The 25,937-nt window shown below is 39.4% G+C and overlaps 1 protein-coding gene across 4 annotated transcripts in view; it reads left to right on the top strand.

Moving 5' to 3' along the window:
• Positions 1-25,937, top strand: part of LOC134205733 (nuclear pore complex protein Nup153) — a 47,030-nt gene that overhangs the window by 2,341 nt on the left and 18,752 nt on the right. For all 4 annotated transcript variants that reach the window (XM_062681289.1, XM_062681288.1, XM_062681291.1 and 1 more), the window contains exons 2-3: positions 16,488-16,841; positions 22,263-25,779. In XM_062681289.1, the coding sequence (XP_062537273.1) occupies positions 16,488-16,841; positions 22,263-25,779 (3,871 nt within the window). The remainder of the gene's footprint in view (positions 1-16,487; positions 16,842-22,262; positions 25,780-25,937) is intronic.

Genomic DNA, 25,937 nt, shown 5'->3' with positions numbered 1-25,937 from the left:
AATATTCCAAATATTTGTAATTTGTTTATTTTATTGGACACGAAAACCTATTAGTGTGACACTTTGTATCAGGTCAAGGATAAATATATTAGTTTTTGTAATTGTAATTTATTAACAATACGTTGACCTGTTAGTTAATGACGAGCTCGGTGGTCTAGTGGCTACCGCTTCTGTCTTATAAGCAGGAGGTCGTGGGTTCAATTCCACGAAAGGCTCGTGCCTTTCCTACTTTGTATTTCTATCTTAGTTCTTTCTGTGTTTCACGTTCTACCAAAAAAGATTCCTACTGTTATAACCTCCCCACACATTCCCAAAACCTCCCGTGGCACCTATGAGAGGTCGTAGAGTTCTCTGCATCTTTCTTAAGTAGGTGTCCAACTAATCATCCTTCCCCTTCCTCTGCATTCGCAAGGACGTGGCCAGGACAGATGTCGACTATTGGACTATTGCATTGCCTCCATCTAAGAGATAGTGATTAGTCCCAAATCAATATCTGTGGTAACGGATGAAAGTGATGTTACTCTCATACAATAGTCTTGGCGAATTTGAAAAATCTACGAATTTGTGTGAATTGCTCAATGCTAATGCTAATACGTGGACCTGTTAGTTACTTTTACGTAAGGTCAAAGAAAAGAAGAACAATTATTATTTAAATAATGAAGAACAAAGGTATTGTTGAAACAGTTTGGTAAAAGTTGGAAGGTGCAATATTTGGTGGAGGTCTACAAACAGCTGCCATGGGGTGGAAAGAGTTAATCGACACCCTCATGTGTATTCTACTGTATTGCCAGTGCTCCTTATCGGATAGTGCATTGTCCGCTAGAATTAGCGAATATATAAACGGGTCATGACTTAATTCATTCGTTACCTGAATGATGCTCATCCGGTTGCTTCTGAGGCAGATGACAAACGTTCATCCGATAGATCAGGCCTTTCAGAATATTCGGTACATATCTTTTCAATATTTTCAAAATAACCATTGTATTTTTTTTTTCATCTTCTAGAAAAACTGAACACTATTTTGTTGAGTTCAAACGATCATTTTTATTTATTTTGTTTTCTTCGTTGCATTAGAAATCCATTTGTAACATTAAATTAAATTATTCACACCGTATACCGGGTGTTAAAAAATGAAAATTTCGTTACTTTACCAGCATAATGAAAAGATTTGCTGTTTGTAGAAATGTACCAGATTTCAGAAACTCACTGTGCCAAAGTGCTTTATGTTCCAATCATTAAGATGTTTGGCGATAGGCGCTAGAAACGCCAACTAACTTATCTTTTTAGGATCGTTCAGCTTCGAAAAGAACAAAATCTCTCAAGCATGGCACCACGTCTTAGTAACTGAAATGCGCAAGGCTGAGTTTCCAAACGTTGATAAAGTTAATTGTCTTAATAACGAGCGTCAATACTTGACAGTGATGGGCAAAACGGTTCAATAAGGTGAGCGGCTCTGAGCTAAGCATTCACTTGAATGAGCCGACTCATTTGAGCGGCTCGTTGACTCATTACAAAGTATTTTTTTTGCGAATGAAGCATAAAAGCAAACTGAACAGATATCATACTTTTTTTTATTCCTTTCTTTATTTGGTAGGCACTCTGTGTTACTTAACCGCTACTGTGCCGTGATCTACTGTGGCATTCTGCTGCCAGAATCCACACAGAATCTATTTTTAGATTTTTCATTATCATTATTGTTGTCGTTGCTTGTCCATCTCATCGTGAATCCATTGTGTCCGTTTGTCCATGTCGTCTATCCAATGATCGTTGCATTGTTCGGTTGCCATTTATCCGGGTAACGTTAGAGGAATGCCTCCGAGAAGAACAGGTTGTTAGTCGTCATCAGGCAGCCGTGACGGTAAGGCGGGCACCCCAGAACGCCACCGTATGGGCTGCGGATCCGGCGACTGACGAGGGTTTGGTGGAGAGGCTGGGAATCGAACCCACGACCATTCGCTTGTAAGGCGAACGTGTAGCCAACTACGCTACGGGACCCCCCAAAAGATATCATACTGTGTTTATATGGATGTTTAGGTGCTTGTTTAAAAATTCAAATTCGTCCAGTCAAAAGTTCGTCTAAATCCGTTTATATTTAGAATCAGACAACTGTGAGAAGGTATAGGCTCTTTGCCCTCCGATTTCAGTCGGGTATTTTTTTTCGTTCTTAACATCGTAACATCGAAACGCTCATCCCTGACAAGTGAGTTTCAGCGAAATTCTTGTCACCTTTGATAATCTCATCAATCGATGAATCTAGACTCTTGCTGAGCTACTCATCAATTATTTGCAGTGATCAGCTCACTTCAATTCTATGACTGTCGCTATTTTTAGTTTTTAAATTATCTACAAAACTCCATCGCCTAATCAAGCCTGCAAGCAGTTCATAACAAAGTTTCTAGATGATTTCCGGCGTAAATGTAGCATCACACCATGGGATTCTTGTCCTAGGATTTTATTCCCATATTTTCAAAACGGCAGGATGAAGGCTTTTGTGTGGGGATTTCCGACACAGAAAATCGAAATTTCGGCCTGTATTTTAACATGGGAGCCAGAACTGTTCCGGAAAATTTGCCCAAGGTGTAATGCTTCCTTAACGTACAAAAAATCATTTAAGCATTGTCTACGCATGCAAAAATTACCAATCTTACTTGCAAATTAATATTTACGAGCTACAGTTACAGATGTCAAACAATCAGATCATGGATGGTGGTGGATGACGGATGATAATGCGACGGACAGTTAAGTTGGTCACCCATATATTCAAAATGGGCAGACTTTACGATTACGAAACAAAAAATCCTAAACAAGATTCTCAAGGTGTGAGGCTTCCTTGAACACCAAAATTAAACGACTGAACGAGGGCACCAGCTGTCGTTATTTTTTAGCCATTGATTCATTTTAACAGCGACCGTTCATTTGAGAGCCGCGGCTCCGAGTCGTGGTTCGTTCGCTCTTTCTCACGAACCGGTTCAAATGAACGGCTCGTGAGCGTTCGCCCATCTCTAATACTTGAGGAATATTGATCGTTTTTGCATATCGATTCTTTTAGTTTTTTTTTCGTTAGTTATTCCCTGCATTGGGATCAAAGCTGCCAATTTCTCTGTCATTTGAGAATGATCATCAATTCCTGTAATGAAGACAGCCACCTTCGTAACGTTTTTTCACGTCAGTATTTTCATTGTTTGCGAGAGAGTAGAATAGCGGCTTTTTCACGTAACGTAGCTTTCAAATCTTCTGCGAGAGCTTTTACTCTTCATCATCTTCCGCGCAAACTAATGTTGGTACCTCAATATTTTGTAGCTAAATTTTATTATTTGAGGGTTATAAGGGATTATTTGAGGGATACAAAGTTTTACAGGAAAAATTATAAAATATTAAGCTTGTATAGAAAATTCTTTACGAAAACTGATGCATTTTTCGATTTTATCAATTTACGACTCCAACTTTTATTTTCCACTCCCTTCATTATCGAAAGATCAAAGAAAAAATAAGTATTTATTCCTTCCTAAATGGAAATGTTAATTGAATGAGCTTTGAGCCTTTAAAGTTCTATTGATTGGGCCCTTTCAAATGTCATATTTCATAAAATGCTTGGATTTTTTTTAAAACATTATTATTGTGTTTTTTTAATTCTAGGATTAAGTTCAACATAGCAATGCTTGGATTCATATTTTATTTCTTCAATATAACAAAAAATTAAGCCAACAATGCAATCATTCCAAATTATGTAAAATATTGATTTTCGTTTCAAATTCAATTAAATGGTTTTGCAGTGCGAGCTTTGATTTAAAACTTACGTATTTAATAATGAATAATAAAAAAAGAGCTTCATAGAGCAATTCATAAAGTACAGTGTGTTATATTCTTACAACTTACAACTTACATTCTACGGAAGCAATACAATAATATTTGATTACAAACTGATGTACGTCGCAAATCTCGAATTCAACAGAAATAGAATTTAACTTCTACAACCAAATCTCTGTCATTCAGTCGATTGCTTCGTAGTGAATGTTTTTGATCAGTGTATGTCCAACGATAGAAGACATCGCACTGTTTCAGTTTTGCCTTTCTTCTTCCTCCATGAGGATCAACCAGCTACATATGCCTGCAGCTCGCGGCAACTAGCGATGGAAGATCGAAGCACAGGCACACATCTTACATGATCAAACGATGATCATGAAGTGCCAAAAAGATGTCAGTGGTTGTGTTTTTGTTGCTCCTTTTTCATTGCACTGCACCGCGAATTGTATGTTCTGTATGATGCGGTGGTCAATAGAGGTAATAAGTTGGATTGTCACTATGGAAACATCTGAAGAGAATACATAGGTTGACAGTTCTGAATGGAGAACGAAGAGACTCCTAGCGACAATATCTCTATAGTCCTTTGCATCTATTAGTGTGTGGTTAACAAAAAGGCTTAGTTAATAATATCAATGATTCTAAGATAGAACTAACGTTAAATTATCTACTCTAGAAACAATCCTATTCTAATAAACAGGTTTTCATTGCTCACAACTTTTATCCTTCATGAAGCCCAAGATGGTAACATCAGTAGAATTGTAGCAGGAGCGTTCGTTACGTTTATTACTTTGAGAAGCCCATTGATACAGCCATAGTGAACTTGTTATTCTTGATATGCTACATAATAAGTACAGAATTAAGCTTATTGAAGGAAATATCTATTGCACACAAATCAATAACTCACCACAGAGGCTTGTTTTCAGAACGTGTTGTATGGTGGACTTGTAGTGCGAAGGTTTTTCTGCAACTCTGCCTAACAAGTTGATGTTCGAATTCCACAATTGAAGCAGTTAAGGCGTTAGCGGCAGTAACTCCTATTAAATTATAATAAAATTTCAATCATTTAGTGGCAAGATCCAATAATTACGTTACGCAAAAACTTGTCATTTTCTACCACCCTCCCCTTCTATGTCACACGTTTTAAATAAGGCGTCTGAAAATTTTATATGAGTCGTCACACTTCAGTCAACGACGCTTGTAACAATTATTAAAATTCGAGAAATCCTTTGGAGAAAGTTGACAAACCTTTTTCTAACAAGAATAATAAGAACACATTTAATTACACCCAAGTCTAATTTTACAATCCAATATCCGTACTCAATTCCCATTTTCAAATACATCCTAATTCAAATTTATAAATAAACGAACAATTACCTCTTCGACCATCGACCTTCGACAACACAAGAAGAAAACCGATGGGAAAACAAATAATTTATTCCGAAAACAAATCCCCTGTCCATGGATAAGGGGCTTGACGTTGATATTTCAAGTGTCCTTAAAAGATTTTTATTTTATTTTTATTTTTGTTGTTTAATAGAGTGCTTTTTTCAAACAAAGGTTAAGTTCAACACTAAATTAAAAAATTAAGATATTTTTCCATTTTTTATATCTCCTTCACAAGAATATCGTTATTTTAATGGTAATGGTTTGAAAATAAGCTCCGTAGAGAAACTTTTATCCAGGGGCGACTCGTCCATACGTTCTACCTGTTCATGGAACAGGTAACCATTTTTAGGTCAGATGTAAGAAATTAATGTCTTGGCAATTAATTATTAGGGCACAGTAAATTTTTTACGGTTTATTTTTTACTCAGCTTTCACGTAATATTTCCAATGATTTTAACGTCTAAACATCTAAAGAAACAAAATATTTCGTAGGCAGATCAAGTTAACGCCACATGCTTGGCGTACAGTCAAATTGCAGCTGAATGTGTGTTTCTCCGAAAAACCACACCCCATCACATATAAAGCTTTTGCCAGTCGTACGATCTATAATGAAGAACCAACAGCAGCGCTGCCAGTCAAATTTTAAGTTTTGCGCCATGACAAATCTCGCTTAACTTTTCAAAAGGTCCTAAGTAACATTTTTTTCATAAATTAATTTAAGTAGTGCAATCAAATGCTTTCATGTTTTTCTGTTGATTGCACTATTCAAAATAATTCATGAAAAAAATGTTACTTAGGACCTTTTGAAAAGTTAAGCGAGAAATGATTTGAAATAATTTCCTCCTTGGTATGCTCACTCGTTCTCCGCGCGCAGAGAACCAGCGTGAGCGTTGCCAGCTTTCTCCGTTTTCTCACATCATCCTCTTTCGCATGCGAAGCAAGCACGTTTAGATGCAAGTTCTGCTATGCGCGCAGGAGTCAAACCCGTTCGACGCGCTGCGAGAACAATCAACGATGCGCACCTTCGGTTAGGCTCGATCGTAGTGTCGGGCTGTGCTTTGCCGAAAGGCGCACCGCGCACGCTTTCGCGCCGATGATTGGAAACAGTTTGTTTTTCTTTTTTCTCGTGATGAATATGCAATGCATCAAGAACAATATTAAATTAATGTTTGCGTTTTCAAAAGAGAGATTAAATAATGCTTTTTTACGAATACTCAAAATCAATCAACATAGAGAAAAAGGTATAGTTTTCACTAAATTTGAAAAATAAATAACTGGGACACATTTCAGCTTCTAAATGTGACTCATTGGTCGTCACAATCTGGGGTCGCATCAAACAATAATTGTATAATTATATACTAATTATATACTATAATTATTATACTAATAATGGTTAATAACATTTCTTTCATAGCAAAAAATATGTGAGAGTTTAAATATTAGCGCCGATGGGACCCGTGTACCCTGAATGGTGGAATGAGCCGATATGAAAGATCTTTATTCTGAGCAATATCCAATTATTGCCAACTGTTACCAAGTTAGATTTTAGACGATTTGCGAGAGTCTAAAATTTTAAGTGCATCTAAATTTAAAACATTTTTGTAACAAAAGAGAAAATCAAGTCATTTATTGTTTTGTAAATCTTTTCTATTTAAATTGTTTTTTTTTCTAATATTTGGTTAAGTTGTACAAGAAAAGGTTGTAATATTAGATTAAATGTCCAACTTTCATTCGAAACCACTCAGCTTGGGGGCTGTCCACAAACCACGTAGACCGAAATTTCACTTTTTCAAACCCCCCCGTCCCCCCTAGTAGACTTTCGTAGATTTTTTCAAAACCCCTCCCTCTCCCCTATGATGTCTACGTAGACTTTACCAAATTTAACAAAACATCATATGTGATAGGAAAAATATGGAAATCAACCACGTTTTAGGCAATTCAGCTATTCAATTCCATTTCCATGTAAAAATTACAACAAAATCCGAATTTCAAACTTAACAAAATCACACTGAATAAAATCCAACAAAACAAATTGAAACGAAATCAAATTTAATCCGCTGTCCATAACTCCTGAAATCAAATCTTAAAGCCAATTAGTTTAATTACTGTTGAATTCAATTCCTCCTAGAGGTGTGCACCACCACCGCCGACATTTCTGCATCGGCGCGACACTGATAAAATCTGTCACGCATCTGACCTATAATTCTCAACGCCGGTTCAAAATTGTAAAAATCGTGAATTTTCAGAATTTAGAAAAATATCGAGTTGAAATTTCGAGAACGTCAAGTCTATATTCCAATAAGTTTTGCGTGGAAATTTAGTAAAATTTCCCAATTGATAACCATGAAATACTCCAAAGAACTCTCCGTGATAATTTCGATGGTTTTCTTGAAAATTCCATGCAATATCCCGCTGAATAATCATCTGTTGAAATCCCAAGATTTTTCTTCTAAATTCCAAAAGTTTCCCCGTTAAAAAACCCGAGTAATTTTCCGTGAAAATTTAGAATTATTTCCCGAGGTAATTTTTAGTTTAGGGTGGTCCGGTAGCGTAGTTGGCTACACGTTCGCCTTTTAAGCGAATGGTCACGGGTTCGATTCCCAGCCCCTCCACCAAAACCCTCGTCAGTCGCCGGATGCGCAGCCTATGCGGTGGCGTATTGGGGTGCACGCCTGATGACGACTGATAACTTGTTCTTCTCGGAGGCATTCCTCCAACGTTACACGGATAAATGGCAACCGGACAATGCAACGATCATTGGATACACGACATGGACAAAACGAACACAATGGACTCACGACGAGATGGACCGGCAACGACAACAACAATGAATAATGGAAAAAATCTAAAAATAGATTCTGTGTGGATTCTGGTTGCAGAAAAGACAGAAAAGACTTTTTTACAAAAATTGCAAATATTTTTTTTTTGTGGAGACTTAAACTGTTTTTGGCTGGAAATTCAAATAATTTTTCGTGGAACTTTTCAACAATTTATTTAGAAATTTCGAAAATTTTCCATCGATAATTCCAAAAAAATTACATTAGAACTGCCGAAGAAATTTACGAAGGAGAATTTTGCACTGGCATTTTAAATAATTTTGCTTATATTTGCAAAGAATTCCTCGCGAAAATTCCGAAGAATTTCCTAAATTCAGCAAAAAAATTTCGGGGACTTCCCAGAAAATCTCCATTGAATATTCTGAAGGGTTTCTCGCGGAAATTTCGGAGAATTCTCTTTACAAGTTCCAAAGAATATCTTTAGGGCATTCCAAAGACTTTTTCTTGGATATTCCAAAATGCTTCCATTGTAAATTCCAAAAAAAAATCCGTTAAAGTACGACATAATTTCCATAGTTTGCAAAGAAGTTCCTGACGAAAATCAAACGAAATTCTAGTAGGAATCTGCAGTAAAATGCAAGTGAAGATTTTGAAAAAAATTCGAAAGTTTTTATAGCATACTTTGGAGAATTTTCCTGTTCAACACAGAAGAATCCGTGATAGTTTTAAGCCGTAACTCAGACTTTTACTTTAGTGAAATTCATTAAATTTTTAAGGAGAAATGCAAAAGATTATATCGGTAAAGTCTTGCAAAAAAAAAAACCGGAGCATCCTAGAAAAATGAAACAAGTGAACTTCGCACGAAGCTGATGTATAACTCGCTTTTAAAAAACATAAAATCAAAAAGTCCACGTAGACTTTTGGTATACCCCCTCGCCCCCCTTCGTAGACTATCGTAGACTTTTTCGAAACCCCTCCCTCCCCCTCAAGAGTCTACGTGGTTTATGGACAGCCCCTTGATGAATATTTTTTTATCAGCATGGTAGAACAGGTGTAGCAAAACTCCACGAGACGCCCCTGCCACATCTTACTTAAATAAGGTCAACAGTTATACCAAACATTTGAGGTACCATGCCTCCAAGTTAACTAATGGTTAGTGTCGCACGATCTAACAACAACTGCCTATTGGTAAATTTGGAGGTGCCGGCAGGGCTCAGTAGGGGTCTAACTAACATAACTCTAATACTAACAAGACCCTGAAACAAACGCTTATCCAAATAGCATACATCTATTTATACTTGTAGTAGTAGCTAACAATAATTCATTTTGTACCCGTATACTGCCGTCATACGTATATTTTTCCCATGTTTGCTGGGATTCCCTATATACATGGGACAGTTATGCGTATAACGGCAGTATAGCTGAAGTAGAATTTTAGTAGTGAAAAGTAGAATTTGTAGATTTACTAATTTGGCAAAAAAACTGTTTCTCTCTTCCTTCTATTAGGTTAGTTAGAAAAATTAGCGGTTATATAGGGGACATGACTTAGTGTTTCTCGTATTAAGACAAATTCGCTGACCTTTACCTTATAATAAAATAAATGACCGATAGTAAAATAAATGACTGAAATTTAATGATATCAAATAAATAATAAAAAACATGACCATCGGTGGACAGAAAGACAAGAGACAGAGTTCTGTTTAGAATAGTTAATTGAGACCATTGCACTCACAAGATAGAGAATAACTAGTACCACTATTACTGCTACAAGACTAATAACTTGACCACTTACGGAAATGAGGATAGACCATATGATGCGTTCATCCACTATTATATTGAATATTGTATACCCTGAATCTGAATAACTGAATTTTAGACCTCATTATTTTAATAAATAATAAAGGTTTAAATCTAGACCAACATTTGAAAAGGGCGTAACAGCCAAAATTTATTCCTTCTGATTCTTTGTCCCCATATATAGCTTTATATATAGACGAAGAATCAAAAGGAATAAATTTTGGCTGTTACGCCTTTTTCAAATGTTGGTCTAGAAATATTAGAAAAGGGAATAGAACTTGACCAAAAAAAAGCAATTACGGAACAACTGGACAGAAATTTTGGATAATGATCACTATTAGACTACTGAAACTTTAACATATGACATTACTGTGACTGATAGGATACAATTAACTCGACGACGTATTGACAAACATCCGATACTCAACCGTGTTAAAATAAGGGAAGCTCTTCAATGTGTCCATTTATTACAATAGTACTTAAATTAATCTATTTTGAAGCTACCCTACCAGAATGATATCATTACATCTTTATTCGAAATTGTTACTTGGAAATGGCAACAGTACCACCCGTTGTCAACATAGACTACTATTAGGTATTGAATGTCGGCTCCAAGTAACTAATAATTAAATTTACATATTAACTACTTATTCAGAAAACATCTATGTACATGTTGAGCTTCCATTATTTGTTCGGTTTATAACTGTAGATAGAAAGAATAATGTATCGGTATGATCACAATACAAACCCAGGCCGCAGTGACCTAGTGAGCAACATAGCTTGAGTCGTCTGCTAGTATTGTGTATCACATGGAGAGCCCAGCCGAGATACCAGTCTATTAAGACTACAACTGGTCAACTCTCGAAAAAAAAAAAAAAATATTCCGAAAACAAATCATGTTAACTCGAAACCGATAAGAGCAACAAATTATTCAATCTGGTACCTTCGACATTAGGGAAGATCCATAAAGTACGTCACGCAAAATTTGGCTATTTTCAACCCCCCCCCTCCCCCCTTCGTCACACTTTTTGTATTAAACCTCTAAAATTTTTGTATGAGTCGTCACGATGCTCGGAGCCCCCTCCCCCCTAGGAGCGTGACGTACTTTGTGGATGGCCCCTTACAAATGAAAACTGATGAGAAAACAAATCATTTGCTTCGGCGCTACTCCAGAGTTCTTTCGACATCTTAGCTCGATTAAGTCAAACCGATGAGAAAACAAATCACTTATCACGTCACAAGCCAAAACTGATGGGCAAGTCATTCAATCCGGCGCTCTACCATTCAGGCTTGCAAATATTCGGCAGCACTCGATGAAGGTGATGTTTTTTTATTTCATTTTTTTATTTTCTTCCTTCCTTGAAATCCATCTCACATTCCCGAAGAGGGAGAGAGGTAAACAACAGAACTCACATCACCCAGTGCGCCACGAATATGAAATTCACCACAGTCAAATGTACACATTCACCCAGCAAATGACAAAAAATCACCACGCTTTTATATGGGCCACTCACATTCATGCAGTAACGCACGAACTGAGCAGCCTGTCAGAGCGACTTCTGTTGGGTTGAGTGGTGAATTGAATGGTTGGTGCTGGAATGATTTTTTGACTGCTCCACAGTCGCACTCACGACGGCGGCGATGAGACTGACCGTAGAATATGCTGAGATCCATGTATTTCACTGCATTGACTTTGACATATTTCAACCCTGCTACCATTACAACAGCTTTGACATCACATATCAAAACCGATGAGAACACAAATCATTTATTCTGGCGCTCTTCCAGAGCGTCTTCGACATTACAAGTCGAAACCGATGAGCAAATCATTCAATTGAAGCATAATTTTTCAAATAGACGTATGTAACATTCCATGTGAAATGAGAAAAACGATGTTGAAAAATGTTGCAATTATTTTAAATCCTATTTAATATATATTCATTTTTTTTTCTCGGGAGATTGTTTACAAGACAGAAAAATGAATAAAGATAAATATTAAAACGACTCATTCTAAAAATTCTTGCAAAAAGAGCCAAAAAATATACAGTCGCCTCTCCACATCTCGATATTGAAGGGACCATCGAGATAGGGAGAGATCGAGGAATGGAAGAGTAATTGAAATGGGTACTTGATCCGAAAAAGCTAGTTGCTAAGAAAAACGACAACAAAACAAATGTCATATCGTGTTGTTGTTGCGTTTGTTATTGTCCAAAGATGGTCTAGTAACCTAAAAATTTGAACATATCGACATAAGGAGAGTGAATCCTGAACAAAATATGATCAGAACACATCAAGATAGAGAGATATCGAGATGTAGAAAGCCCAAATGTATGTAGATTGATGGGACTGAGGAAACCATCGACATAGGAAGAGATATCGAGATATAGAGAGTCGACTGTATTATAAATAAATACACCTATGGACTAAACCACGATGACGTCACGCGTCGATTTTCAGTAAGAAGAAAACCTCATCTGAGGGCAAAGTTTACAAAAAATGAACATCAACGTGAACATCCGGTGAACTAAAAGCATCGAATTCACTCAAATGTTCATCGGCCCGCAGCGGATGTCATTTTTTCGAGCGAAAAGAAGAACAATCGTGGAAAAAGAAGACGCTCGTGGTTAAGTCCATTCGCATTTCATTTCTCACATACACCATGAGCCATGCGTCTTTGTTGAACCTTGATATTGACATACACCTTGACTGATTCGTCGATCTGACAGTTTTGTTTTCACTTGCGTCAGATAGATAAGTCAGTATTATTTTGAAATGAACACATACGTCGGGTTGATGCAATCGATGCAACGTACCAATATTGTAAAAGTTAATGTACAAGAATGGCGAAAACACTTGATTACTTGATCATTTCAATCATTTACGCATTCTGTAGAAACTAATAAAAATGGGATCTCGACGAGCACAATGGAAATTGGTGTTACATTAACGCCAACATGGGTAAGTCTTACTGTTATGCGTGATAAACTTGCCAAATTATCCGTAAAAGGAAAAAGTTTTGAAAGAATGTTCAATGTCTTGCGATACATCCTTCAACAATGATCTCTTTTTTTGTTTATTTTGTTAACCCTTAAAGGCGCAAGGCCATTTTTTAAGAAATCGTCGGAAATATTTTTAACGTAAATAAACATTGAAATCATTAACATTAAACGTATTTTCGGTTTGTTGTTTTAAAACAACATTGCGCATTTAAGGGTTAAAATGCTGAGACGAAGGAAAAGGGACATAAATTATCGGCACTCCACAAGACTGACTATCCAGAAGGAGACTGCGTTTGATTTTCTGGTTCGGTTTTGGGCATTACTGACTTTCTAGGATAAGTATTCGCGTTTGTTATATTGGATAAAATTTAATGATGGTACTTTGCATAGAAACCTTGCTGTTAAGATATATGAAAGTGCTTCACGAATGCTCAGTTGCAAGGCGGCAATGTATAAAAATTGTGCCTCGGCACACCAAACTCATAAACAATTTGAAACGACGTTGTATGGTACTTTGTAGTATAGCTGCATCGTGAACTCTCGAATTTGGTGTCGCCGAAGTTTCAAATTTTTAGTGGCGGCCGGAATATCATGTCAATTACCTTCTTCACTGGCTCTACATTCAATTGGTATCTGATTTGCTTTTCAACTCTCACTTTGTGCTATATTTAAGGTATTGTGGGTTTTTAGAGAACTGGTGAGTGGGATATCATTGTTCATCTCAAATCTAATTCAATAATATAGCGATGGCTTAAGAATCCTATGCAGCAAGTTTGAAATTTTATACTAGCCTATATAATATAAATAAACCTGAGTAAATACTGTTTTCTCAAATATCTATGAAGATTCACAGAGATTTAAACCAGCACGCAAAGAGATTTGAGTAGAGTATTTTCACTGTTTTATTCATATTGACTACAGTAGATCCCGTATTAAAATTATATACATAATATTATATATTCATTATATTGAATAAAATAAGCAGTATGTAAAGACTAATGTGAAACCACTACACGCTTTAGAGTTCAATTGAGTTAAGAAGCATTCAATATAATTCCTTTTTTTTATAAACGTTTATTTCATGGAAACGATGTACAATCATACTGTTACCGTATGGATAATTAAACGATGTATAATATATGCAATGAACAGTTTTACTTCAGAACTAAGAATCCGAATAAAATAATCAAATAAAAATATGTGAAACTCTTAAACTACGAATCTTCGTTTAAGTCCAAATCATTCGATTTTGCTTTGCGTCCTCTCTTTGCAGGCACAAGGCTTTTTAAGAATGTCTGTTAGTAACCCTTCTGTCGAATGTAGGGGAGTAATCCCCTGAAATCTGCCAACTTTGCGTCCGGCAATGGGATGGATATTGTATGAATAGGCTTTAAGTCAATGGTATTCCATCTGCTGTCTTTTGTAGCAGACGCATTTTTTCGAAATGATCTTGAGTGACGTCGTACTTGAAATCGACTTCTCCTGGCGAAGATGTGGAGTATCTGAACACCATAATGTCCCTGAATTTTATTATATCACCATTCACAGATGCTTTCGGAATTGTGTACCGGTCTGTTAGTAGGGGGAAAGACGGCTTTGGCAGGTTTTGTTCTATTATTGGCAGGGGCAATATTCTTTGATATGCAAAGAATGTTTAGGCCAAATTTGAGCCTAGTCAGTCATAAAAAACCCCCCTGCCAATAATAGAACAAAACCTGCCAAAGCCGTCATTCCCCCTACTTTAAATCCAAGAAATTGTTTTTGTTCTAGTTCCAATACTTTAAATGGGACTGTCCGCCTTATTGCGGAAATAAAAACGGCCCAATCGTGAGGAGTTTCAATATCTACTGTCGTTTTTCGCTTTACCTTCTCAATGGCTGCATGAACAGTATCTACCTCCATGTGAGAGTGGCCTGTTTTCATGAACTTATGTTCAATGCTCAATTTGCGCCCAACTAAAGCTTGCAACTCAATGTAGTAGGAAAATAGACCGACAATAACTTTATTATGGTTCTGTCCGGCGCAGCGGTCACTGTAGTAGATCATCTGCTCCACAGTCGTTGGTGTTGCTTGCAGATGCAAGAAAAGGCATGATGCTATTTCTTGAGAACCTCTTCTAGCTTTGGTTTCATCCCACAGAAAGCACGATGCAGAGTGTGAGCCGAGAAAACAATCAAACACCGTCAAGTTGTATGTACACAACTGCCTTGCGTAGAATGCTTGACCACAAGTCAAGCGGTGTGGGGAGTTGCTTCTGGAGGTCAAAACTCGCGATTCGGACTGTAGATTTTTCCTTGGCTAACGTTTTATCTCTTATTATATTCTTTTCATCGTACACTGCTTGTGCTGTACTCTGGTGGAGATCGTACAGTCGTTTCGTGTCTTCTTTTTCTTTGTCATTATTCGCCACTTTTAGTTTCGTACGAAACTTGTCACACTCTCCACATGTGTCCATCTTGGGTTTCTGGAATGACAAATTCATCGAATTGAATATTATTCTGTACGCATTATAACGTACCGGGATCCAAGCATTGTCAGCCGTACACTTATCTTGGTACATTTCGTACATTCGAGCGATAGTAAGGTCGCTTGATAGGTATAATCGATCCGATTTTTCTCTAGTGTAATGACTTGAGTACAGGGCTGACAATAGTCATTCTCGTCGTATGAAGAAAGCGAAAAAAAATTAGTCTTCGTCATAGCATTTCACGACGCAACACCTATTCGTTTCCTTCGCGCCGCATGCGTACCACGACGATAGTCGCGCAGCCAAAAGTTATGACGATTTTCGTCGTCATTTCTTCACACAATTGATTGCACGTCATTATAGACGGACTGGTTAAAAACATAATAGCGTCTCAAATAAACAAATAGTAGGAAATTTGGTAACATAAATGTATCGATAGCATTCATAACGCTTTCATGCGTTGCTTCAAATTCATTATTACAGAGAAATAGTAAAAATCTTCGCATGGCAGCTGCCGCTTGAAGAATAACGGTATGAAGTCTTCGTTCTTCGATGTCGTCAGGACGATTTGGTTACACGACGGAAGCTAACGTCGTGCGCGTCATTGACGATGCGTAGAGTAGCAATGAAGACAATGCAACTCGTCGCTACTATGGCATTTCGTGCTATGACGATGACGATTGTCAGCCCTGCTTGAGTACGCTGGAAAGCTTTGGATATGTCGCTCGATATACTTCATGGGGTCCGGGTTTACTGTCTGTTGACAAGTGTTGAAGCGTCGGCGATCATCTTCAGCAATACCAGAACCGATCACTTTTTTTGCAGCAAGAGTTCTCAGTTTCCTATCGCTAATATCGAACGTTCTCATAAACATGAGCTTGCATACTTTGACTGACCCTTCTACACCAGGTAGCCTGTAGATGCGACTATACAGGCGACGAGAATTTATAACCTAAAAAATATGAAATTGTATTGACAATAGTTTTTAAGAAACACTATAGTACCCTATTAGTACATGAAAATACACTTGAAAATGTAAATTTTCGCTCCATAGGGAGAATTATTGTAAGATTTTTAGTTTCTAAATAAGGTTTTGGCACTAAATTGTTAAAAATACAGGTCAAAAGTGAATCTCAATCAAAAGATCTATTATAATTGAATATTGTGCACACATGTTTGTACTGATACATATCTTCACATATAAAAACAGTTTTATTCTAATTCAAAAACTTTCTTCTGTTTCCTGTACTTCCCACAGTCAATCATCAACAAGGTTCGATCCCGTGTATCCAGCATCCTGCCGGATGCACTGTCCAAATGGTTCTCGCCGGCAAAGAGACCACGGGAAACCGGCTCCGCCGGTAGCAACAGCAACGACCGGAGTGCCGTTGGAAGTCCTGCTTCTCCGGCCGGCCGGAATGGCAATATATTGAGAAGGGAAAACCGACTGAGACAACAATTCGCCTTGGGCGGCGAAGCGGAATCGATAGAACATGAACAGCAACATCATCGCTATGGCGTAGAGGAAAATGAGGAAGAAGAGGATGATGATGAAGAAGAAGAAGAACATGCACCACCCAGCCGGAAGAAGAAGCGTCTAGAGGAGGGATTCGTAAGTGTTGATCTTGACCTTTAGTGTTTTGAATGGTAGTTGGTTTGAGCGGTTAACCATTTTGCAGATCTTTATATTATGGTTAACAACGTATTAGTCACATTCTTACCGAAAACAATCTCGAAATGAGTGGTGATATAAATTGACCATAATTTCGGTCTCCATCTCTTTCGGTTTCGGTGATATAAATTGACCATAATTTCGGGTTACATTGACATCTATGTTCATCGAAGGACTTTGATAACTCATAAATAATTGCTTTATTGAAATTGTTAGTAGGGCGATAATTGGACGATAGTAGGACGATTCATTGCACATTTTCTTTCTTTTTTTTAAATCAAGAGTTGATTTTTTCTTCAACTTTTTGCTTCCGATAGCGTTTCCGTTCATCGACCAAACCGCTCAGAGTTGGTTTTATTGACTCAACTATGTGCATTAGTGACTCCAAACATCCAACAGGCCCAATCCAGATGGTGATTTCATCCACCAACCAAGCCACTTAATCTAAGAAGGTCTTATAGTCATTCCGACCATCGATTAATTCATCTCCGGTTTGTTTTAATCGACCCAACTAAGTCCTTTTTATACCACAGACCAAGCCATGCCAGATTTAGATTTTTAACCAACTAGATCCGATAACTCATATGTGAATATGTATGTTATGTGGAAGATATTGATTTGGAAAATGTATTGGAGGTAACCACTTTTCCTTCGATGGGACTCGAACCCATGACCCTACAGTACGCTAGACTGGTGCTTTAACCAACTAAGCTACGTCGGTCTTCGCAACCTAGCGGCTACCAGTTGGTTAAAGCACCGGACTAGCGTACTGTAGGGTCATGGGTTCGAGTCCCATCGAAGGGAAAGTGGCTGCCTCCAATACATTTTCCAAATTAATATCTTCCACATAACGTACATATTCATATATGAGTTTTCACAACATTGTAAATTATCGTTCAAGTCGGGTGGTTTAATCCCCGGAAATAGGCAAATAACTTAGATTGAACTAGATCCGATGGTTCTATACTATTCCCCAGAAAACCGTTCCCCAGAAAACCATACCCCAGAATTCCATTCCCCAGAAAACCAATCCTCAGAATGTACCGTTCCCCAGAAAACAGAATACATAGATGAGAATGATTTAATTTTCTTGTTTTCTTACAAACATCATCGCAAGACCATACAAAAATTATTTATTGTGATGAGTTGGATGTGTAAGGACCACTGTGGTTATTGTTCATAAGGTGCCCGCCAGAGTAAACGCGACGTGACGCGGCTCACGCAAAGGAATAACGCTTTAATAAATGAAATGTCAAACTGCACTGTCGTGTCACGTCTTATCACGTGGTCATGTCTATTCTGGCTTCACCACAAACAAAAAACACGCCTTGATTGAGGAAACCAATAGGGATCCACGCATTTGCCCGGAATAAGGCAATTAAGTCGATGATTCCTTCTTTTAAAGCGAGCATTTTCCCTGAATAGGGCAAATTAGTCTATTTTTGTGCCACGCACGCGTTTGTCCAAAATAAGGCACACGAATAGAAAAATGAGTAAATAATTCCTTCTTGAAAAGCACGACTTTGCCCGAAATAAGGTTAACGAATAGGGGCCCCTTTAGCCGTGCGGTAAGACGCGCGGCTACAAAGCAAGACCATGCTGAGGGTGGCTGGGTTCGATTCCCGGTGCCGGCTAGGCAATTTTCGGATTGCAAATTGTCTCGACTTTCCTGGGCATAAAAGTATCACCGTGCTAGCCTCATGATATACGAATGCAAAAATGGTAACCTGGCTTAGAAATCTCGCAGTTAATAACTGTGGAAGTGCCAGTGTGGGGATGTAATGCCAATAAGAAGAAGAAGAAGAAGAATGGATGATTCCTTCTTTTAAAATACGCATTTGCTCGGAAAAGGCAAATGAGTGTTTTTTCCCCGAGCCATTCTTTCATTCCGGTTTTTTAGTTGCCACCTGTTAGAAAATCTTTTTTTTTCATTGCAGGAGTCTTTTTAAAGGTATGAAAAAAATTCTGGGATATGGTGCATTCTGGGGAATGGTTTTCGGGGGAATGTTTCATTCTGGGAAATGGTGCATTCTGGGGAGTGGTTTTCTGGGGAACGGTTTTCTGGCGGTACCCCGTTTGGCATAATGCCATATGGCATAATGCCGTTTGGCATAACGCCGTTTGGCATAATGGCCATTTGGCATAAGGGCCGTTTGGCATAATGGCCATTTGGCATAATATGTATGCGGTGTCAAATTGAAGGCCATTTGGCATAATGGCCATTTGGCATAAGGGCCGTTTGGCATAACGACTATTTGGCATAATTTGTATGCGGTGTCAAATTGAGGGACGTTTGGCATAATAGCCATTTGGCATAATTTACACACTGTTCCAAATTATTTGCCCAGGAATCTACTTCCCAAGCAACCAAAAGTTCGGATTTTACTTAAAATTGTTCCTAACCGAACCAATTGGTTCACTTTTTGTTCATATTAAGTTCCAAGCACCTTAACGGAACTTCAAAGTTCACTTTTGCGCTCTCACCATACAAAAAATTATTTAAAATGCGAGCTGATTACGCCAAAACATCCCCTCTTATCCGAACTTTTGGTTGCTTGGGTTACCATCATCGGAGGTGATTTACTCCGATGATGCTAAGTAGACTTTAAAGCTCTAAAGATTATACGACAATTTGCGGTACAACATTCCACGGTAATCCATTTCTTGATGTACCACATCGCGATCATTACCATTGCGCAATATTCCATTCTGCGTTTTGTATCATTCCGCAGTTAGAATTATTTTGCAGTGAATCGTTTTGCTGCCAATACCCGAGCAAATTCGAGTATTCAAAGAAGGCAAAATAACACATTTGGCGTTATACCGGGCAAATGCGAGCAGTTATAGAAGGCAAAATAACACATTTTGCCTTATAACAGGCAAACAAGTGCATCAAGAAACGGTACACCATAAAATTGTTGATACAGTCAATCCTCCATGAGTCGATAATAAAGGGACCATCGGCTCAAGGAAATATCGAGAAGTGGGATATAAAATCCTTAAAAAGCTTCCCGAGCAACAAAAGTCAGCCAAAAATGGTTGCAGCAACTTGTTTGTGACCAAATCTGGTCACAGATGAATTGCAGTAATCTATGTGAAACATGTGCTGCTAGGGTTTTTCAAGGGACCATCACAGAAACCCATAACATATTTTATAATATGGCATAACTTGCTTCCATGGCTCGATATCGAGTCATAGAACATCGTCTCTTGAAGGGTTCACTGTATATCACTCTGAAGATTATTCACTTCAACGCCTTATCATTTTCATTTCCTATAATTCACCCTTCTTTGAAACGCGAGCAGTTCTTTGTTTATTTCAATAGAATTTTGAACTGACCATTTCTTGAAAGCCTTGATAGCAAAACTTTTATTCACTTTTTCTGTAATTTACCCTTCTTAATTGCATATGAATTGTTGCAAACGGCAATTAATTTGGAATCGTATATAAATTATGCCAAATGGCCTTTATGCCAAACGGCCCTCAATTTGACACCGCATGCAAATTATGCCAAATAGTCGTTATGCCAAACGGCCCTTATGCCAAACGGCCCTTATGCCAAATGGCCATTATGCCAAATGGCCTTCAATTTGACACCGCATACATATTATGCCAAATGGTCATTATGCCAAACGGCCCTTATGCCAAATGGCCATTATGCCAAACGGCGTTATGCCAAACGGCATTATGCCATATGGCATTATGCCAAACGGGGTACCGCCGGTTTTCTGGGGAATGTTATAGAATCAGATCCGATAGCTATTCCGAACATCGACTAACCTGGTATAGATCTAAAGTTCATTTATCAAACTAGGTCCAGTGGTATCTCCAAACCATCCGAAGACTTACTCCAGAGTCGATTTAGGCCTCCAACTAAACTACTTTCAAGTAGATTTTATTATGCGGTTTTGACAAGGGTAATGCTTTTTTGATGATTTTGGACCCCCACCTCCTCCTCGTAATTCTTTTTGAATGAAAGGATTTTTTTTGTATGGATCGTAACGCTCGGCCTCCTTCCTCACTTTACAGCGTTACGTAATCTGTGAAAGGCCTCCCAGTAGTTTGGCAAAACCATCATCAGAACCACTAGATTTTTCTTGATCCGAATACGTCCGATTGTGATTTCGAGCATCAATCGATCCACTACAGAGTTGGATTTTATAGAGCCAACTAGATCTAGCAAAGCATGGGTTCTGGAAAAAAAATCTGGATCTTTGATACGCGTAGTTTTTTTCCTGCTAAAATGACGTATACAAATTATAAAGAAAATATTTATTTTGTTGCATCACGCAATAATTAGTGGTTTTGAACCCCCTCCGCGCTGTTTGTTTTAAACATCTAAAATGTTTATATAATTTTAGGAGCTTTTCAAACCCGTGATACACTTTAGAGACGGCCGTATAGAACTTTTTAAACTAAAACGTAAAACTTTTTTAGTGCGAACGTTTAGATTTCAAAATTTGCGTAAAAAATTATCTAGCAGTGTGTCTAGCTTCACAAAAAGTGAAGAAATGTTGAAGTATCAACTAAAAAACAAAAACCATTCGATTTTGGCAACATAAATGTTCCGAACGTGTGGGGCCCTCCTTAGCCGTGCGGTAAAACGCGCGGCTATAAAGCAAAACCATGCTGAGGGTGGCTGGGTTCGATTCCCGGTACCGGTCTAGTCAATTTTCGGATTGGAAATTGTCTCGACTTCCCTGGGCATAAAAGTATCATCGTGCTAGCCTCATGATATACAAATGCAAAAATGGTAACCTGGCTTAGAAACCTCGCAGTTAATAACTGTGGAAGTGCTCAATGAAAACTAAGCTGCGAGGCGGCTCTGTCCCAGTGTGGGGATGTAATGCCAATAAGAAGAAGAAGAAGAAGTGTTGCCAAAATCGAATGGGGTCTGTATCACCAAAATTTAATTAAGAGGAGTTTTGTTCCGCAATCCTCATGGACATACCGTCTCATTTTCCTTTTTTTGGAAAGATTCAAATTGTTCTCGAAATGTAAAATTGCATTTTATTTCCCTTAGTAAAAGTAGGCGACCGATAAAGGTTTGGCCAAGGGCACTGGGAGTCTACGCTACACCTCTGGGTACAACTTTGTTGTACGAGAAAGGCAAACACATGAATCTCACTAGTGCCCAATCAACGTAAAAAAGTGCGTTTCACTATCCTGGGCACTCATACATACTAAGTCGATTCATTGGCATCAAGCCGTGACGATCGAAAGTTCGTTTCTGGACTGTTCCTATAACCTTGTATAAGTAAGGCAAACATAAAGAAATGCTAAATGGGTTTACCGCAATATATATTTCTAAAACCGGTTTGAGTTGCGGATTATTTATTTGGTTTCTTTCGTATTTCTAGAATTCTACCCTGATGAATTTCACCGAAGATCTTAGCGTGGTACCGGGCCCGAGTGGCCTCAACATCTCCGCCATAGATCGCCGTAGTTCGCTTCCAGCAGCGGCCCAGCTTCCTCGATACCACAGGAACACGTTCTCCTCATCGACACCTTCCACATCCCCGCAGCAGCAACAGCAGCACCAAGCCGGTTTGGGATATGAAACTTTGAGCCGCCCACAACAGCGAACCAGCCTCATCGGGTACACAAACCGCATCACGGCACCGTACAATTTTGGTACTTCCACGGCAGCCATCCCTGAGGAGCAGCAGCAGGACCAAGAGTCGGAACAAGTAAATGAAAGTTTATCGTTGTCGATTCGACAACGGAAGGGAATCCGGGATATCAGTAGTCGGAAGCGATTGAACATTCCACTAATGCCGGTGGATCGCTCGACTTCTGAACCTCCGGCACCTATTTTTGGGCGCAGCATCCCGCTTCAATTGCAAACACAGCAGATGCAGGAAGAAGGCAGCAGTGAAGAGTTGATAGAACAGAATATACTTTCTAATGGCAATCTAAACGAGAGCGCATCAGAGAGCAGCAGCGTGTCGAATCTAAACTTAAGTCATACTGAGGAACATATGGAGAGTAGTAGACGGCTATCTGGATTCATGGGCAACAGTCGTAGTAAGCGAATGAAGATAGGAAGTTCCACAGGTGACTTATGCTTTTCTTCGCATTTGGAAACGGAAAAAAGTCTATTTTCGTTGAAAAATTCCGGCCGTTCCGGGCGTCCTACTTTTAACGCATCGCTTTACGGAAGTACTTCTTCGCTGGGCAGCAGCAATAGCAGTTTGTTCGCCAATTCTCCCTTCTACAACGGAAGGACAATGTACGGTGGTGCCTCGGCTTATAGCAGTCGTAGAGAAGCCCGTCAAAAGGCTTTGAGAGTTCCAGTTCAAATCAGGCCATCGTCGTCGTTGTCAAATTTTTCATCTTCCAATACCAGTCTGGCATCCGACACATCCGCACTATCGAATACAGCCAAACGGATTCTGGAAATTCTCAATCAACGCTCCGGTCCGTTGAATGAAGCTCGAAAGTTGGGTAGCAGCTTGAGTTTGAATAGCACATTGACATCCAGTAAGATTCCGGGGTTGGTTCAAGCACGTAAGCGTTTCAACGAGGAAGATCTTAGCATGAACCGTAGCATACGAATGTCTAGTCCTCGAACACCATACAGCCGTCCACTAAGTGCTACGGGCGGCATTGGAAGTTCCACATCCTCGATCAACAAGCCACCCACCACAGAACTACAGATCCCCACCATGTCTCAGCTGCTCCAGATGAAGCGTATTCAAACCAATACCGAGTCGGCCCGACGTATGGCTACCGAATCCAGCGGCGGTACAGTGCTAAATGAACCCACGGAATACAAGTTGCCCAGCGCTGAGTCAGACGACACGAACAACAACGTAAAGCATACCAGCAAGATGCGGAATAAGCTGCATCGGATTCGAGAAGAATCCCATGTTGAACGCGGTAGTAATGCTCCTGTGCCACCAGTTGTCTTGCCGGATGTGCAACTCGCTGGGTTGGAATCAGTTCCTAAATTCGATATCAAGTTGCCAATTTCGTCAACCGTAGCAAGCCTCTCCGAAAATAATAGTAATAAGCCAAAATTGGTAGCATCTGCTCCGATTAAAGTGAGCAATACTGTCGTCAAAACAAACAACGTGTATAAATTCTCATCGCCCACTAAACTGGACGTATCAAGCACAGAAAGAAGTGTAACCTCCACAACGCAAAACAATTTCAAATTCAGTGACCCGGAAATATTAGGTGCAAGCAACAATAGTAGTTCGACCTCAGCGCCTTCACTCAAACTAGGAGGATTCCAGTTCAACCCGGAAATGGCTAAGCCGAAATCCGTAACCCCTACAATTCAGACGAGTCCCACGTCCCTAAAAACTCCGCTACCGCTAAAAAGTGGTAGCTGCCTAGATGCATTGAAGAGCAATCCTGTTGTTCCGGAACTTAAATCAGGAAGTTGTTTGGAAGCACTTGTTTCCAAACCTGTAACTACAGCCGTTGGTAATGGAACTAGCACCGGGTTTGGCAACGCGTTTAAATTAACCGGCTCTAATAAATGGGAATGCGACGCCTGTATGGTTCGAAACGACCAGGATAAAACAAAATGTGTTGCTTGCCAAACTCCCAAGCCAGGCGCAAAGGAAGAAGCGCCAGCGAAGAGCGGTTTCTCGTTCGGAGCAACCTCTGTGGCGGTTATCGGTATGTCGGCAGCTGCACCTGATTCGGGCTTCAAGGCGCTCGTCGCACAACAGTCGGCCAAGTGGGAGTGTTCCGATTGCATGACCCGGAACGATTCTGATAAGCTCAAGTGTGCTTGCTGCGAGAAAGCCAAGCCAGGGGCAACTCCAGCTGCCCCTGCTGCGAAAAAGTCTGTGTTCGCAATGCCTGCGAGTAGTTCGGATCAGGGATTCAAAGCGCTCGTTGCGCAACAATCAGCTAACAAGTGGGAATGTAGCGCGTGTATGACCCGAAATGAAGCATCACGCTCAAAATGCGCTTGCTGTGAGCAGGCTAAGCCTGGTTCAACTCCAACAGATACACCTTCTTTCTCCTTTGGAAGCAAACCTGCTTCTGGTGCCAAGTTCAGTTTCGGAGCAGCTCAAAGTTCTGAAGGCAAGGATGCTCCTAAGACAGGATTCACGTTCGGAGTGCCGCCAAGTACTTCGACCACTAGCTCATCCACCCCTGCTAGTTCCGGATTTACTTTTGGTTCAGTGACGTCCTCTACGAGTACGGTTAGTTCGGAGGATAAACCCAAATTCAGCTTTGGCAGCGGTACAAGTACGGCAAACAAAACCGCTCCATCAAGCGGTTTCAGCTTTGGCAGTAAACCAACTGCTACTTCTGACACTACAGATAGTTCTAAAACAACGGAGAAAACAGAAGCCGCTAAACCAACTTCGACAACTTTTGGATCCGGTGGTTTTAGCTTCGGATCAAAATCAGTTTCATCGAATACCTCGAAATCTTCCGAAGCGGTCTCTTCTACAACCACAACCGGATTCAGTTTGGGTTCCTCACCAGCCACCAACAAACCTGCAGAAACTCCTAAAAGCGTAGCTTTCACGTTTGCAAAGCCTGCAGTACCTAAACCGTCTTCTCCGATCCCAACTAATAGCAGCAGTAGTGTGGCGGAACCAAAAAAGCCAATCGTTACTTTTGGCGCATTGACAGCTGAAGCAAACGTTGCCGCTACGACAGTCAGCTCCAACGCATTTACATCCTCCGCGAGTCCCTCGTTCAGCTTCGGATCGGTGGCTTCAGGAGGGGCAAGTAAACCCACTGAAAGTAAACCAGTTGCTGCGGTCGTAGGAAGCGGAATGTTCTCTTTTGATACTTCAAAGCCGACCGCAACGGTGGCTGCTACTTCGAGTTCATCAGCGGCTGCGTCAAATACTGCGGTGGCACCGGCAGCACCGTCTTCCAATGTTCCTATCTTCGGAGGTGAGTTCATAGTTTTAATAAATTTCCCAGTGGCGAGTTTAATTTGTACCAAAAAAATATGTTGAAAAAAGTTAGGATTATACACGCACTACTTTTTTTTTATTACTTTTTCATTACATTGTGTACGAAATTATACATCGGGAAATTGTAACCTCTGT

This window comes from Armigeres subalbatus, chromosome 1 (genome assembly GCF_024139115.2).
Source record: "Armigeres subalbatus isolate Guangzhou_Male chromosome 1, GZ_Asu_2, whole genome shotgun sequence".
NCBI lineage: Eukaryota > Metazoa > Arthropoda > Insecta > Diptera > Culicidae > Armigeres > Armigeres subalbatus.
Note: the sequence above shows the minus strand (reverse complement) of the source record. Positions and strands in the feature narration are given on the sequence as shown.